General features: G+C 47.3%; 1 protein-coding gene across 5 annotated transcripts in view; it reads left to right on the top strand.

Moving 5' to 3' along the window:
* RNF24 (ring finger protein 24) overlaps positions 1-16,198 on the top strand; it is an 82,400-nt gene that overhangs the window by 21,328 nt on the left and 44,874 nt on the right. The window contains exon 1 of one of the 5 annotated variants that reach the window (XM_083459114.1): positions 1,724-1,808. The exons of 3 other annotated variants lie outside the window; for them this stretch is intronic. Coding sequence is in view for 1 of the 2 variants with exons in the window: in XM_083459115.1 (XP_083315241.1) it covers positions 1,912-1,943 (32 nt within the window). In the remaining variant the exon portion in view is untranslated. Of the gene's footprint in view, positions 1-1,723; positions 1,944-16,198 lie in introns of those variants that run through there. One more of the 5 variants, XM_083459115.1, reaches the window with a different exon arrangement.

Raw genomic sequence — 16,198 nt, 5'->3', positions numbered from 1 at the left:
TAAGACCCCGGTCAGCTGGGAGGCAGGGGGAAATCTTGGCACAACATTGTAAGTCCAGCAGGCCCCTGGCAGGGCACCCAGCCAGCTTAGATCTCCGAGGCCCGGGGCAAGTGTACCTGACTGCGGGCGTTATTTCTGCCATAAAAATAACAAAACAAGAACAGCAAGGATTGGGTGGCAAACCCAGTCCTCGCTGACCCATTTGCTACCTACCCTAGGCAGGTTACGGAGATGAGGAGAAAGCAATTGCCAATATTTTCATTGCTTACAAGCGACCTTTGTTCGGATGGTGGTATTTGTTTTATTTATAAGTGATTGTTCTGGTTTGCAAACGTTCTTTCAGAACCCGAACGTCCGACGGGGCTTCCGTGGCTTCTGATTGGCTGCAGGAGCCGCAGTTTGGTTTTTGAACATTTTGGAAGTCAAATGGACTTCCGGAATGGATTCCATTCAACTTCCAAGGTACAACTATACTTCAATTTCATTTTAAAAAATCAAATCAGTTTACAACAGGTATAATTGCGCGCGCGCGCGCACACACACACACACACACACACACAATTTAATATTGCAGATCACCAGCTAACTGAATTTTTTATTGATTGTCTGTGTAAGCCCGAAAGGTTTTCAGCAAATGTGCACAGGTTAATAATAGAGTGTCCTGCTGTATATTATGCTGCTGAATCCCAGTTCCTGGAAACTGCAGGAGGGGAGAGTGCTGGTTGGCCACTGCAGGATGATGGAGCAGGTGGACTGCTTGTCTGATCCTGCGAGTCTCTTCCTATATTTTAGAAGGCGTCTGCTGAAATCTCTGTTGGAGGATTGCACTGGGCAAGAGTGTGTCATTGTCACTGTCAAATGAGCCTCACCAGCTTAGGGAGCACGGACAACCAGCAACGATCCTGCAGGAGGTCTTGGGGATTAAGCTAGGATAGAAAGGGTAAACGACCCCTGACAGTAAAGTCCAGTCGCAGATTACTCTGGGGTTGTGGCGCTCATCTCGCGTTACAGGCCAAGGGAGCCAGTGTTTGTCCACAGACAGTTTTTCCAGGTCATGTGGCCAGCATGACTAAGCCGCTTCTGGTGAACCAGAGCAGCGCACGGAAACACCATTTACCTTCCCGCCGGAGCGGTACCTATTTATCTACTTGCCTTTTGATGTGCTTTCGAACTGCCAGGTTGGCAGGAGCAGGGACCAAGCAACGGGAGCTCACCCCTTTCGCAGGGATTCGAACTGCTGACCTTCTGATCGGCAAGTCCTAGGCTCTGTGGTTTAACCCACAGCGCCACCCGCATCCCGATAGAAGGGTTAGGTGGTCCCTAAGGCAGCTGGACCTAAGGGCCTCCAGCCTGGCTCTGTACCCAACTTGGTACAGTGGTACCTCTAGTTACTAACTTAATTCGTTCTGGAGGTCCATTCTTAACCTGAAACTGTTCTTAGAGGCGTGTTTTCGCTAGTGGGGCCTCTTGCTGCCTCTGCACCACCGGCACACGATTTCCGTTCTCATCCTGGGGCAAAGTTCTCAACTAGAAGTAACTCTTCCAGGTTAGCGGAGTTTGTAACCTGAAGCATTTGTAACCTGAGGCGTTTGCAACTCAAGGTACCACTGTATATCTTTCCTGATTGATCAGAGACTGATGCAAGTCTCACTGCATCCTGTGTCCACTTAGACAGCGATGACCCTGGTTTGGAGCACATGTGCTTGTCAGTCAACGGCCCCTTCTTGCTTCGTCAGGGCTCTTGCGCTCTGTATTAATTTCCAGCCTCGTCGCAGCTGCCCATCCTTTCGCGGCCAATGGGATTCGGGGTTAGTGGAGCTCTCTCTCTCTCTCTTTCGCCGCTTCTGTTGTTTTGCGCTTTATCTTTGAGCCGTCATTCTGTTTTTATTTTGTTTTCGAAACGCTGTTTCAATGTCCTCCTCCATTCAGATGTCCAGCTTTCTGTAAGTCGGATCTTTAACCAAAGGCAGGGAGGGCCAACGGAAGAGATTGAAGGAATTGTGCTTGGGGATCGAAAAGGTTCCTAATTCTGGTAGAATCGAGGCTTGGTTGGGTGTCTGGTCAACTTTAAAAGCGCAGGCTCTGCCAGGTTTATTATAACTGCAAAACACATTTGGTTTTTTGTGCAAAAAAAGGGGGGGGTGTTTTTGTGGGTCAGGTTTAACTTGGTGGTGCTACTGACTTTTTCACAGAGTGGTGAATGCTTGAAATGTTGTTCTCTTTATAACTGCATTTCCACTTGTACCTACTCATTCAGAAAGTGCAGTGCCTGTCTTCTTATATAGATATGTAGATATAATACATGTTTCAGGTGCTTTTTCGTACCGTATCCAGTGCTAGCCTTTTCCTGCTACTTGTATTTAATTTGGCTGGCTCAGTATTGCGTATCTTGAGATCGGGATCGCCTGTCATAACTGGCGTGAGCCGAAATATTTAAAAATTTGGACTAGGTGTGGGTAAAAAAAAAAAAAGCAGGTTTAAAATGAAATCTGGATTTATTTAGCTAAGTCATACTAAGAACTGAGCTCTTGAAATCTGTGGAATTGTCTGACTTAAAGGATCTACTCAGAGTATGAGTTATTTGGATACAGCCAAACACATTAAAAGTCTACACTTAGAACTTCTTAAGGTATATCAAACAGATTGAATTTAAACTCTTAGATTTTTTAAAAAAGGAAGAGAAAACTAGTCTGCTAACCTTCTTAATGGAGTGCTTTCCATTTTATAGGTAGTTCTGAATTCTAGGTTGATTTTCCCCCATTTATCTCCAGGAGGTTTCTGTTGCCAAATCTGCAACAAGAGATGTGTTGGGTTGGCTCGCTCTGCACATCATGACACCCTGGGTTGCGTAACAGAAAGCTGGTGTATCTGTTTTCATCTGGCACTATCCTCTTGCAAGTGGAGGGTATCGGGGTTATGAAAATTGCAGGGTTTTCATGTTTGCTGGATCAGGCAATGATTTTTTGGCGAACGCTTGCAAAAGACCACCGTCCGCCCCCATTGATGATGGAATTTTTGGCCGGGGTATCCCTGACTATCGATGGAAGAGCTTAATTCTCATTTTCATAAGAACCTCCCTCATTCACACTTCCATAAATAATATGCAAATCAAAGTGAAGCAATCTTCTGAAATATCACGCTTCTCTGAATTTTGCAAAAAAAAAATCATAATTTATTCAGCTGCAAAACGTGTGTATAAGGAGGAAGCCTACATATAAATGTATAAGTTAGTAAAAAAAATAACAGCATGGAATTCATTATGCCAGGAGAGATTGCTTGGGGGAAATGTGTGTCGTAGGCAAAATTGCATACAAAAGCATATAAATTTGAGGGAAAGCACACTAAACTCGTGACTTTTTAAAGAGTAAAATAAAGACCTTAAAGAAATGGCAGGAATGTGGTGACTGAGTATGATTGCAAAGGGGAAGAAACTGAAACAGATTTATCCATCCCTATCCCAGACCTATAGATTGTGGCCTTGGCTTGCGAGTGTTCAGGTTTTGTGCTAAGGTACAAATAAATGTACGTTTATTCTGGAGCCTCTGTTCTTGCGTCGGTGTGTAACCTGGCCAGCTGTGACTATTGCGCCCTTGCCACCTGGTTTGCGTGGGTGCTTTTCGGCTTGTGAAAGGCTGCTTCACCACATCCACCTACAGTTGGAAGTGCGACAGGGTGCAAGTCTGTAAGTGTTTGGGAAGTGAAACTGATTGTTCTAGCTGGGATTCTTGCATATAAACGTTTTGACTTGTCGACTGCACGTGCTCAGGTCGGTTATGTAATTTGGTACGATGCAACAAGAAAGTAAGTGGATGTTGTTGTGTTGCAATGGCGTCTTTGTTTATGTTTGATTTGGTCACACATCTCATTATTATTACTGTGTTTCTTTCCATGGGGTGGGTGGCGGGTTTGGCAGAACTACTGTGTGCAAATGGAATTTAATTGATGCTTGTCTTGGGGGGAAAAGTCAACAGTGAATACTTTTTTTGCAACAGCATTAACCTGTGTGCATTTTGGACACTCACACTTCTGGGCCAAAGGATTCCCCTTTCTGCTTCACCCTTCTTATTTATTTGGTGCCATCAAATGCCAAGGAAATAAACAACTATCTGACTTTTAGAAGACATTTGAAGGCAGCCCTGTTTATGGAAGTTTTTTAATGTTTGATGTTTTACCGTGTTTTTAATATTCTGTTGGGAGCTGCCCAGAGTGGCTGGACAAACCCAGCCAGATGGGTGAGGTATAAATAATATTTAAAATATTATTAAATTATTATTACGAACACTAGACTAAGATTGAGGAGCCTGAGTTTCATGTCCCACAGAGCTTGCAGTCTAAATATTTGATGCTGGACTGGTTAGAAATTCAGATATATAAGCTAGGTGCCAAATGATTCCTTAAACCAAGGTTGCAGCCACCAAAACGAAATGTCTAGTTGCAATTTTGGGGCAAGACGGATCTCAAATCTTCTTTTTCAAATGATAGACTGGCTGTGATTGATTCTCAGTTGAACATCTGGCTAGTTCAGATGACAACCTTGAGCTGGGTTAAGAGCTTTGAGAACTTGAAGAAAAGTCACTTGAACCAGGGACAGTCTACGTATATGTTGGCCTTCTTAACGGTGACACGGATCATTCATAACATAAGAATATTCCTCACAGCTGTGAGCAGGGCAGTGGGGCAATTGTCGTAGACGAGCTACAACAACTAACTATACCATTGTTCACTGCTCCTGCTCAGGCTGCACAGAAAAAGCAGTTTGGCTCCAGAAATTCATTCCAATTGTGCAGATAAAATATAACGGATGGAATTTTACAGGATGGGGTGTTAGTGTGTGAAAACAGTCCAGATCCAAGGGTCTCCAAATGTTGGAGATTTCAGGCACCTTCCTCGAAAGCCAGGTGTAGCCTGGTGCCCAGGTACCGTAATTTTCGCTCTATAGGATGCACCCGACCATAGGATGCACCTTGTTTTAGAAGGGGAGAACAAGAAAAAAAATTCTCCCCCTCTCTGCTCAGCGCCCCTTCAGCGAAGTGGCAGGAGAAACGGAGCCCCTTCCATTTCTCCTCCCGCTTCGCTGAAGGGGCGCTGCGCAGCTCTCCCTCTCTGCTGAAGCCAGGAGTCTTGCTCTCCCGGCTTCAGCAAAAGGAACCCGAAGCCTCCGGAGCGCAGCGGGACCTCTGGTGCACACCGACCCCTCTCGCTCACCAGGCTTCAGCAAAAGCAACGCGAAGCCTCCAGAGCACGGAGGGAGTGCTCCCTCTGCGCTTCGGAGGCTTTGCGTTACTATCGCTGAAGAGAAGGAGCTTGCATTCGCTCCATAAGACGCACACACATTTCTCCTTAATTTTTGGAGGGAAAAAGTGCGGCTTATAGAGCGAAAAATATGGTAATTTCAAACACTGGAAGTGTGGGTTGGTAAGGGACATACAACAATTGCTAACTTTATTGTAGCACTTTGGGGGGGGGGATGCATGGGTTTTTTCCCTCCCAGTCATCCAGAGCCACACTAAACTCTCCTGATTTTTGAAGCCAGAACTGTTTTTGGCTGAGGTCCTTCTGAGCTGGAACTGAATGAATACTTCCATATTGAATCTTTGTGGCTGGCCTAGAAGCTCCTATCGAGACTTGCAAACTTGGGGGTGAATTCAAGTGAAGGTTGGTGTAGTGGTTAAGAGCGGTAGTCTCGTAATCTGGTGAACTGGGTTCGCGTCTCCGCTCCTCCACATGCAGCTGCTGGGTGACCTTGGGCCAGTCACACTTCTCTGAAGTCTCTCAGCCCCACTCACCTCACAGAGTGTTTGTTGTGGGGGAGGAAGGGAAAGGAGAATGTTAGCCGCTTTGAGACTCCTTAAAGGGAGTGAAAGGCGGGATATCAAACCCAAACTCCTCCTCCTCCCTCCTCTAAAGTGATCCAAGTGCAGTGCTAGCTAAACAGAACTTGGTGATGGCAGCTCCTCAGAGCCGCAGCGTTGCACCTGCAAAGCACAGTTGCAATTTGCTTGTTTTGGTACTCCTGCTCCACTCGTGTGTAACGGTACCGAGAGAGAAATCTGGATGCACACAGACAACTTTCAAGGCTCTTTTTGGAATTAACTGCTGAGAGAGATAACTTGGCAGTGAAAAAGCACTTGCTATGAGCTGTTTTCCGTGAACGGCCTAAGTCTTTTATCTGTCCTCTTGTGGTTTATGTCTTGATGGCTTATAAAGCAGCTGTTTCCAAAACGTCTGATAGCTGAAGCACAATCCTCTGCACCGCTGGATGAAAACATCACTCCTTGCAGCCAAAAGTTGTTTTATTTTTAAAGTGTGTAACGCTTGGCCCATCCCCTTGGAGCATCCTCTGTCTTAGGAAAGGAGTATGCAGCTGCTCGTTACTAGTCTCTGATGAATGGCAGCGGCTGTCCACAGCCTCAGGCAGAGAACTCTTTCCAACATCAGCCACCAGGTCTCTCTTAACTGGGGGTGTCGGGGAATGAACCTGGAGCTCTCAGCATGCCAGGTCCATCCTGTTCCACAGAACTGTGGCGTCTCCAAATTTCTGCACGAATCACTGATGTGGATATCCCTGCTGCTTAGAACAAGGCAAACCCAGGGCAGGAAGTCATGCAGAGATGCAACAGCCAGTCTCCTCTGTGTGCATCCAATTCAGTGTGTGTGTCCTTGGTACCTGTAAAAAGCGTTAAGGCGAGTTGTAGGTCAAGCTAGGGAGTGGGAGACCGGAGCTGTGGGAGAAATTCCCCACGCAGTTTGCAGAGTTTGTAAAACCCTAGGCTGTTGTTTAGTCGTTTAGTCGTGTCCGCCTCTTCGTGACCCCCTGGACCAGAGCACGCCAGGCACTCCTGTCTTTCACGGCCTCCCGCAGCTTGGTCAAACTCATGTTAGTAGCTTCAAGAACACTGTCCAACCATCTCGTCCTCTGTCGTCCCCTTCTCCTTGTGCCCTACATCTTTCCCAACATCAGGGTCTTTTCCAGGGAGTCTTCTCTTCTCATGAGGTGGCCAAAGTCTTGGAGCCTCAGCTTCACGATCTGTCCTTCCAGTGAGCACTCAGGGCTGATTTCCTTCAGAATGGAGAGGTTTGATCTTCTTGCAGTCCATGGGACTCTCAAGAGTCTCCTCCAGCATCGTAATTCAAAAGCATCAATTCTTTGGCGATCAGCCTTCTAGCCGCATCATTAAAAGTCCCTTCTCAGAATGACGGATGCTTGGGGAAGACAGCCCAGCAGAGCTTCCCGGGGTGTTCGCATTGCTGCCACCTTTGAATGGTTTCTGAATTGCCTGGATCTGATGGCACGACGGCTACCTGGGACCTCCATTGTCAGAAAGAATGCCAGCCGCTGGAGAACACCTGTGGCAGAGAGCTGTTGCCTTCATGCCTCGCTCGGGGGCTTCCCAACAGCATCTCTTTGCTCATGGTGCAAAGCAGGATCAGGCCTTGGGTCTGATGCAGCAGGGCCCTTCTTAAGCCTGCTGAGCTTGCAGATCTGTGAGTGAAGCAAAATCCCGTTTTCGTTGGGGCTGAAAACCCTGAATCATTTAATTGCGACTCTCTCCTGCCTCTTCTCCCATACCTCTCGAGACAGCATGCATGGAAGATATTGGGTGGCCTCCCACACAGGCGCTGAGCAAGATCCCAGACCTGGGTGCCTTCAGGCTGTAGACTTGCAACCGGATCGTCATGGAATGCCGAGTCCCTGCTGTGTTGCCAGGCGCCCAGAACGTTCTCCTGGCATGTTTTCTCCTAAGCACTCGCCTCTATGACGCTGGTGAGGTTCTCAAGCTACCCCATACTATGGCAGGAATTCACCTTGGGCGCATGCTTGCACATCTCCTCTTCTTCCCCTGCCTTCCTCATTTATTTAAGCCAGGCAGCTGCGTGGGGATCCCAGAAGCTGTACCGCGGTGTGTGTGTGTTGTGTGCCAGTAATTTCAAAGCAGTGCAATAGATCATTCACTGCCCTAACTGCTGCTATATGTCTTGGGTCACGTCTGATTTCCTCAAAATAACTAGTCACAGCGTCTGTGCGTTGCCTGAGGTTTACACACACATTTCACAACGATCTTTTGTCCACAACATCTCCTGTTCCATATACAGTAGTATCTTGGTTGTCGAATGGCATGGCTCCCAAACAAATTGGCTCCTGAACGGCGCAAACCCGGAAGTGTTCTGGTTTGCAAACATTTTTTGGAAGCCGAACATCCAACGCAGCTTACACGGCTTCCAATTGAGTGCAAGAAGCTCCTGCAGCCAATTGGAAGCGGCGCCTTGGTTTTCAAACGGTTCCGGGCATCGAGTAGACTCCCGGAATGGATTAAGTTCAAGAACCAAGGTATCACTGGATAAACATCCAGATAGAGATTATTGCAGCCTCCCACAAACTACTGCAGCCCTCCCAGGTGCAAAGTTAAGAGAGAAGCCTGTCTGAAATCCCTGCGAGTCAGTACATACAATGCACCAAGTTAGTATTAAGACCACTTCGTATGTTCCTGTTGTCTTCTTTGTTGGAAGACGCCCAGAGTGGCTGGGGAGACTCAGCCAGATTGGTGGGGAACAAATAAATAAATTATTATTATTATTATTATTATTATTATTATTATTATTATTATTATTATTATTGTCTCTAGCCACCAGCAGGGACTGATGGACTTTGGAGTCCAACGTCCCATAGAAGGAGCCCTGCAGGGTGGCGAAAGGATAATTCTTTAGCTGTGGATTGTTACGCTGTAGGATCCTTTTGGCGCCGTTGATCATGGGAACGTTTGTGTGTGGCAGGCTAGCAGGGTGTGTGTGTTGTTTTGCTTTTTGGCTGCAAAGTCCTCTTTTTTAAAAAAAAATGCTGGCAGAAGAATGAAGGCCTCTAATTCCTTATAATGAGATCAAGGGCTTAATGGCTTAAAATGCTTAGAAAATTGTGGAGATTATCTTAGTCCCCTCGCCCCCTCCCTAGTCAAATATGACAGTGCAGGGGTGTCCATGCAGACAAAAATCCTGTCTTGCAAATTCTGCTCACCGGCAGTAAGGCGGTTCCCCCACCCTCAACCAGTGAGCGGAAAATAGAAAATTGTAATAATACCCTCCACCCACTCAGTTTTATGCTGCAGAAGGATGCAAAGTCCTCTGGTGCTGCAAATAACAACAACAGCAACAATTATAATAATAATAATTTATTTTTTGTACCCCGCCCCTCTGGCTGGGTTTCCCCAGCCACTCTGGGCGGCTTCCAGCAAAGATTAAAAATACATTAAAATGTCACACATTAAAAACTTCCCTGAACAGGGCTGCCTTCAGATGTCTTCTAAATGTCAGGTAGTTGTTTATCTCTTCAACATCTGATGGGAGGGCGTTCCACAGGGCGGGCGCCACTACCGAGAAGGCCCTCTGCCTGGTTCCCTGTAGCTTTGCTTCTCGCAATGAGGGAACTGCCAGAAGGCCCTCGGCGCTGGACCTCAGTGTCTGGGCGGAACGATGGGGGTGGAGACGCTCCTTCAGGTATACTGGACCGAGGCTGTTTAGGGCTTTAGAGGTCAGCACCAACACTTGGAATTGTGTTTGGAAACGTACTGGGAGGCAATGTAGGTCTTTCAGGACCGGTGTTATGTGGTCTTGGCGGCTGCTCCCAGTCACCAGTCTGGCTGGATTAGTTGTAGTTTCCAGGTCACCTTCAAAAGTAGGCCCACATAGAGCGCATTGCAGTAGTCCAAGCGGGACATAACCAGAGTATGCACCACTCTGGCGAGACAGTCTGCGGGCAGGTAGGGTCTCAGCCTGCATGCCAGATGGAGCTGGTAAACAGCTGCCCTGGACACAGAATTGACCTGCGCCTCCATGGACAGCTGTGAGTCCAGAATGACTCCCAGGCTGCACGCCTGGTCTTTCAGGGGCACAGTTACCCCATTCAGGACCAGGGAGTCCTCCACAGCTACCCGCCTCCTGTCCCCCAAGAACAGTACTTCTGTCTTGTCAGGATTCAACCTCAATCCATTAGCCGCCATCCATCCTCCAACCCTGCCCAGGGCTTTGCTTTGGAAAGGGTTTGGAAGCCAAGCCAAGCCATTCTTCCTGGATGCATCATGGACTGCAAACTGCAAACTCTTCTCTGTTGCAACTGCACAGGAAGCAAACATATGTTGTCACCGAATTGCATAAACGCAGCGGAGGCTCTTTAAGGGAGGCACAGAGAGTTGCAAGCCTTTAACGGGGGGGGGGTGGCTTTTGTTCGCTTGTAATGTTTATATGTCACTTTTCTGACAGTACCGGTCTCCAAGGTAGTTAACAATCAATCAATCAAATCTTTATTACAGTCATAGACCAGCATAAGTAGAGTGAAGTGCAATCATTTAAAATCTGTAAAACGTTTTGGAAAGCTAAAATTATTAAAACAGAAGGTATATATAAAAGACTAAAAGAAGGGTTAGGAGCATTAAACGGAGAATGTGGAAGAGCACAAAAGGTTAGTATATAAAAGGCTATGGCTATCAATTCACAGAGCTCTCTGATATGAGTGTTCATTAAATCTCTTTTGTGGCACAGGTCATCAAAGGTAGTTAATGAAATATCAAAGCATAATCCAGATAGCAGGCTAAAGTTTATTGTATTCTGTTATAGGCCATCAAAACAGCTATGTGAGAGCACTTGGAAGAACCCTAAGAAGCAATAGTTAACAGCAGTTAAAGGGGAAAAATTATTATTATTATTATACCACCCTTTATCAAAAGGTCCCAGGGCGGTGTACAACATTAAGAACACATTTAACGGAGCAAAAAAAATAAAAACATAAAACATAATAATAAAATTAATCATGATAACAGTCCCCCCCTCCAGCTTTAATGTACACATCAAATTAAATTACTCTTCCTTTTAAAAGAAAAAGGACAGAAGTTGCCTGACATCGTTCTTATATATCACTGCTGGAAAAGGATTTCTCAATAAAGATTTTGTGTTCCTCTTTGAGAAGCATGACTTGTATGCATGTCTCAAAAGGCAGAAGCTGGACTGTGTTGCACCCAGAATGGAGATCTGCAGTTTACTACAAAGGGCATCCTGAGCAGGGAGAGAGTAAAAGGGAAAGTTCATGTGTGTGTTCAGTGACCGCACACGAGGATACTAACCGTTGCAAAACTCTTTTTCAGTAGATCTTGCCTGAAGCTCCCCACCTCCCCAGAGCTGGCTATGCCTCCTCCTCTTCTGGCTCTTTCCCAAGCAATCTGAGACTGTGTCTGCTTGTTAGTACTACTACTACTACTAATTTATTTATTTATACCCTGCCCATCTGGCTGGGTTTCCCCAGCCACTCTGGGCAGCTCCCAACTGAATATTAAAAACACAATACAGCATTCAACATTAAAAACTTCCCTAAACAAGGCTGCCTTCAGATGTCTTTTGAAAGTAAGATAGTTGCTTATTTCCTTGACATCTGACAGGGCAGGCACCACCACCAAGAAGGCCCTCTGCCTGGTTCCCTGTAACCTCGCTTTTTGCAGGGAAGGAACCGCCAGAAGGCCCTCAGCGCTGGACCTCAGTGTCTGGGCAGAACGATGGGGGTGGAGACGCTCCTTCAGGTATACAGGGCCAGGGCTGTTTAGGGCTTTAAAGGTCAACACCAACACTTGGAATTGTGCTCAGAAACGTACTGGGAGACAGTGTAGGCCTTTCAGGACCGGTGTTATATGGTCTCGGCGGCCACTCCCAGTCACCAGTCTAGCTGCCACATTCTGGATTAGTTGTAGTTTCTGGGTCACCTTCAAAGGTAGCCCCATGTAGAGCGCGTTGCAGTAGTCCAAGCGGGAGATAACCAGAGCATGCACCACTTTGGCCAGACAGTCTGCGGGCAGGGAGGGTCTCATCCAGCGTACGAAATGGAGCTGGTAGACAGCTGCCCTGGACACAGAATGGACCTGTGCCTCCATGGACAGCTGAGTCCAAAATGACTCCCAGGCTGTGCACCTGGTCTTTCAGGGGCACAGTTGCCCCATTCAGGACCAGGGCGTCCTCCACACCCGCCCTCCCCCTGTCCCCCAAGAACAGTCCTTCTGTTTTGTCAGGATTCACCCTCAATCTGTTAGCTGCCATCCATCCTCCAACCGCCTCCAGACACTCACACAGGACCTTCACTGCCCTCACTGGTTCTGATTTAAAAGAGAGGTAGAGCTTTTGCTGCTGCCACTTCATGCCTCTGCAGGTTCTTGGAAACTAGGGGAAGAGGAGACCTTGTTGCGCCAGGATGGGGAGACAGCTGTGCCTCTTCACCACCTTTGGCCTCCCCCATGGTTAAGGGAGCTGGGTATGTTTAGCCTGGAGAAGAGGAGGTTAAGGGGTGATATGATAGCCATGTTCAAATATATAAAAGGATGTCACATAGAGGAGGGAGAAAGGTTGTTTTCTGCTGCTCCAGAGAAGCGGACACGGAGCAATGGATCCAAACTACAAGAAAGAAGATTCCACCTAAACATTAGGAAGACCTTCCTGACAGTAAGAGCTGTTCGACAGTGGAATTTGCTGCCCAGGAGTGTGGTGGAGTCTCCTACTTTGGAGGTCTTTAAGCAGAGGCTTGACAGCCATATGTCAGGAGTGCTCTGATGGTGTTTCCTGCTTGGCAGGGGGTTGGACTCGATGGCCCTTGTGGTCTCTTCCAACTCTATGATTCTATGATTCTATGATTCATGCCCCTCTCCTGCTTCGACTTCTGCTTCTGCTTTTGGAGTTATTAGAAAAAACATTATCTCCATGGATTTGGTTGTGCGAAAGGCCTAAGGAACAGAGCGGCTGCTTCCCAGTGGTCTTACTCCATGAAAATCAGTTGCCGAGACTGAAATTCCAGACACATGCTCACAGCCGTTCCCGTCCTCTCCAGGGCTTTCCCCATGCAATCGGAGACCGTGCCTGCATACGGACAACCTCTCCTCCGCCCTTTTCATGCCTTTTCTGGTTCTGGGAGAGAAGTGGGGAAGGGAGCTAGTTGCAGCAGGACGGGGGACACCACTCTTCTGCGTCCAACTCATCCATTACATCCCATCGCCCCCTAGCCAGCATGACAAGCAGTCACAGATGAAGGAAGTTGTAGCCCCACAAGATCTGTAGGGTGCCATGTTGAAGCACCCCTGGCGTAGCCAGGGCAGAACTAGTTGGGCCATTGGTCTGCTGTGGAATAAGACAACTTCCTGTGTTTACCACTGATCTCTGGCGGCAGTCTCTCCTGGCACCCTTGTTTTGCACTGTAATTCCCACCAGCCAGCAGTTGTAGCCAGAAACATCTCCAAGATGGCAAAAGCTGCTCTAGGGCGTGAACGTGTAAAAGCGAAGATTATTGTGGAGATTGTGTGTACTCTCCTAAACTTCCCCATCAAAATGCAGAATCTTGCTGGCTAGCGAAGGGGGGGAGGCGGGAATCAAACCTGCCCGTCTTGTTTGATATTTATTCTGAGTGTCGTAATCTTGGCTCTGACTCGGCCGCTAGGTGTTTCTCATTGGCAGAGGAAGGAAAACCATTCCTGCTGCCCAGGATTTTCTAGACATGTGGCGTGTGGGGTTTTCAAAATGATACGTAACAATGAAGGAGTCACGTTTTCAAACACGCAGTGTTGCCTTTTGTAGACAGGCTTGTGCAAAGTCATCTGTAACCCTGCCAACAATAGCTACCGTGACAGTATTTTTAGCAAGCTTGTTCCACGAGTTCGGTTTACAATGTCAAATATGTCAGTCTTACTGAAGCTGAGATGCCTCTCTGATTCAAGGCAACTCTTTTGTTATTTATATATCTATAATAAAGGTGGGGGTGCGGGTGGCGCTGTGTTCTAAACCACAGAGCCTAGAGCTTGCCGATCGGAAGGTCGGCAGTTCAAATCCCCGCGACGGGGTGAGCTCCCATTGCTCGGTCCCTGCTCCTGCCAACCTAGCAGTTCGAAAGCACGTCAAAGTGCAAGTAGAAAAATAGGTACTGCTCCGGCGGGAAGGTAAACGGCGTTTCCGTGCGCTGCTCTGGTTTCGCCAGTAGCGGCTTAGTCATGCTTGCCACATGACCCTGGAAAACTGTCTGCAGACAGACGTCTGCTTCCTCGGCCAGTAAAGCGAGATGAGCACCGCAACCCCACAGTTGTTCGCGACTGGACTTAATTGTCAGGGGTCCTTTATCTTTAACTTATGATAAAAGTAGCTAAGCTTGTTCATAAAAGAAAAAGGAAACTCCCAAATCCTGAAAGACCTACGTTGGCTCCCAGTATGTTTCCGAGCACAATTCAAAGTGTTGGTGCTGACCTTTAAAGCCCTAAGTGGCCTCGGCCCAGGATACCTGAAAGAGCATCTCCAACCCCCTTGTTCAGCCCAGACACTGAGGTCCAGCGCCGAGGGCCTTCAGGCGGTTCCCTCCCTGCAAGAAGCAAAGCTACAGGGAACCAGACAGAGGGCCTTCTTGGTAGTGGCACCTGCCCTGTGGAACGCCCTCCCATCAGATGTCAAAGAGATAAACAACTACCTGACATTTAGAAGACATCTGAAGGCAGCCTTGTTTAGGGAAGTTTATAATGTGTGACATTTTAATGTATTTTTAATCTCTGTTGGAAGCTGCCCAGAGTGGCTGGGGAAACCCAGACAGATGGGCGGGGTACAAATAATAAATTATTATAATATTATTATTATCATTATGGTTGGGCAACACCTGTCCAAGCAAAAGGTCTCAGAATAGAATCGCAGAATCATAGAATTGTGTAGTTGGAAAGGGACTCCTAGAGTCATCTATTCCAACCCCCTGCAATGCAGGAATCTCAACTACAACAGGGTTCCTCTCTAAACTTTGACCGTTACAGTAAAGAACTGTTCCACAGTAGATGGACCTTCATTGGAACTTATATGAGAAAATAAAATATTAAGCACAACATTAAAAAGAAAAAAGAAAAGTGCAAAAATTAGACTGGACATTGCAGGCATGAAGTCTCCATGTAGACTCCTCTCCAAGTTGGAGACTGCAGACAGAATTAGGCCTCTGGCCGATGCTGCAAGTATCAGGTTGCACCTAGAATTCTTGGATCAAGAAGCAATGGCTGATCCCCGTTTCTGAAAATATAAAGGCTGGCTGTGTCCCAGAACCTTGCATGTAACTCGAGACCTTCAGCGCCAGAGAGTAATAATTCAGCCGGCGCTCTCTCCCTCTTAGAACTCGGTGTTTATTAATTGTTTTGATGCTGCTTCATTTTCCGAAATACACACAGCAGCGCGAGGGCCAGGGGTGGGCTTGTCACTTGAGAGCGATCGCTAATTGACTCCGAGGGCTGCCCCCCATTTCTGTCCTCATTGAGTGTCGTCAGCTTGGAAAGTGGGGGACGCCAAGACTTGCGGCAAGGCATTTTTTTCAGTGGCGTTGATTTCTGTCCGTCGTCATCTCATTATTCCGTCAAATCAAAGTACAAGTCTGTCAAACTATTATTACAACTAAAGAGAAGGCGCAAGAGATAATGCGAATGACACACTGCAGAAGATTAATGATAGCTCCTGAAGTGAATGAAGACCTGGTTTCAAACACCTCAAGGGACATCGATTAGCCATCCCTGGTCAAGTTCTGCACTCAGGAAAGATTCTGCGCCTTGTGTCGTTTCTTCGTCATCCGTGCTGTGCTGCGTTTGCCATTGTGTATTATTGTCATCTGTGTAATTCTCTTTGGCTTTGTTTAGTCACGGCAAAATGCTCTGGAAGGTGCTGGCATCTTGCCCCCGACCTCTGAAAGTCACCAGCCGCTTCTTAAACTGTACCGGACGTTCCCCACGCATTCTTCACGCGTTATCTGAGCTACCGTAAGAGTTAGGGACTTCCTATTTGAAACAAAGCACGGTTGCCAGGAAGCCGTCCTTTTGTGCGTCACAAAGCCTTCGGTGTTCTTTCTGCAGTTCCTCGGAATCGCAACACACCTCTGGGGACACATCGGGGCTTCCTTCGCTATAATGGGCACAGCGCTTAGTGGTTGGGGCAGATTTCCTCTTTCGCGTTCCTCTTCTTATTTTCTTGCATTCTACGTTAGAGGGAACAGCTGCTCAGATACAGTCTCAGGAAAGGGAGGGCTGGTTCCACAAGCCCTTAAACGTAAGGACACCAGAAGAGCCTGCTGAATCACGCCTGCGGCTCTTTCTCCCTGTGGTTCCCAGAAAGTGATATTCAGAAGCGTTTCTGCCTCTGACCGCAATGGCAGAGCGTAGCCACTTGGCCAGGAGCCATT

This window comes from Podarcis liolepis (genome assembly GCF_965112155.1).
Source record: "Podarcis liolepis genome assembly, chromosome: 9".
Taxonomy (NCBI): Eukaryota; Metazoa; Chordata; class Lepidosauria; order Squamata; family Lacertidae; genus Podarcis; species Podarcis liolepis.
This window is presented reverse-complemented; position numbering and strand designations above follow the sequence as displayed.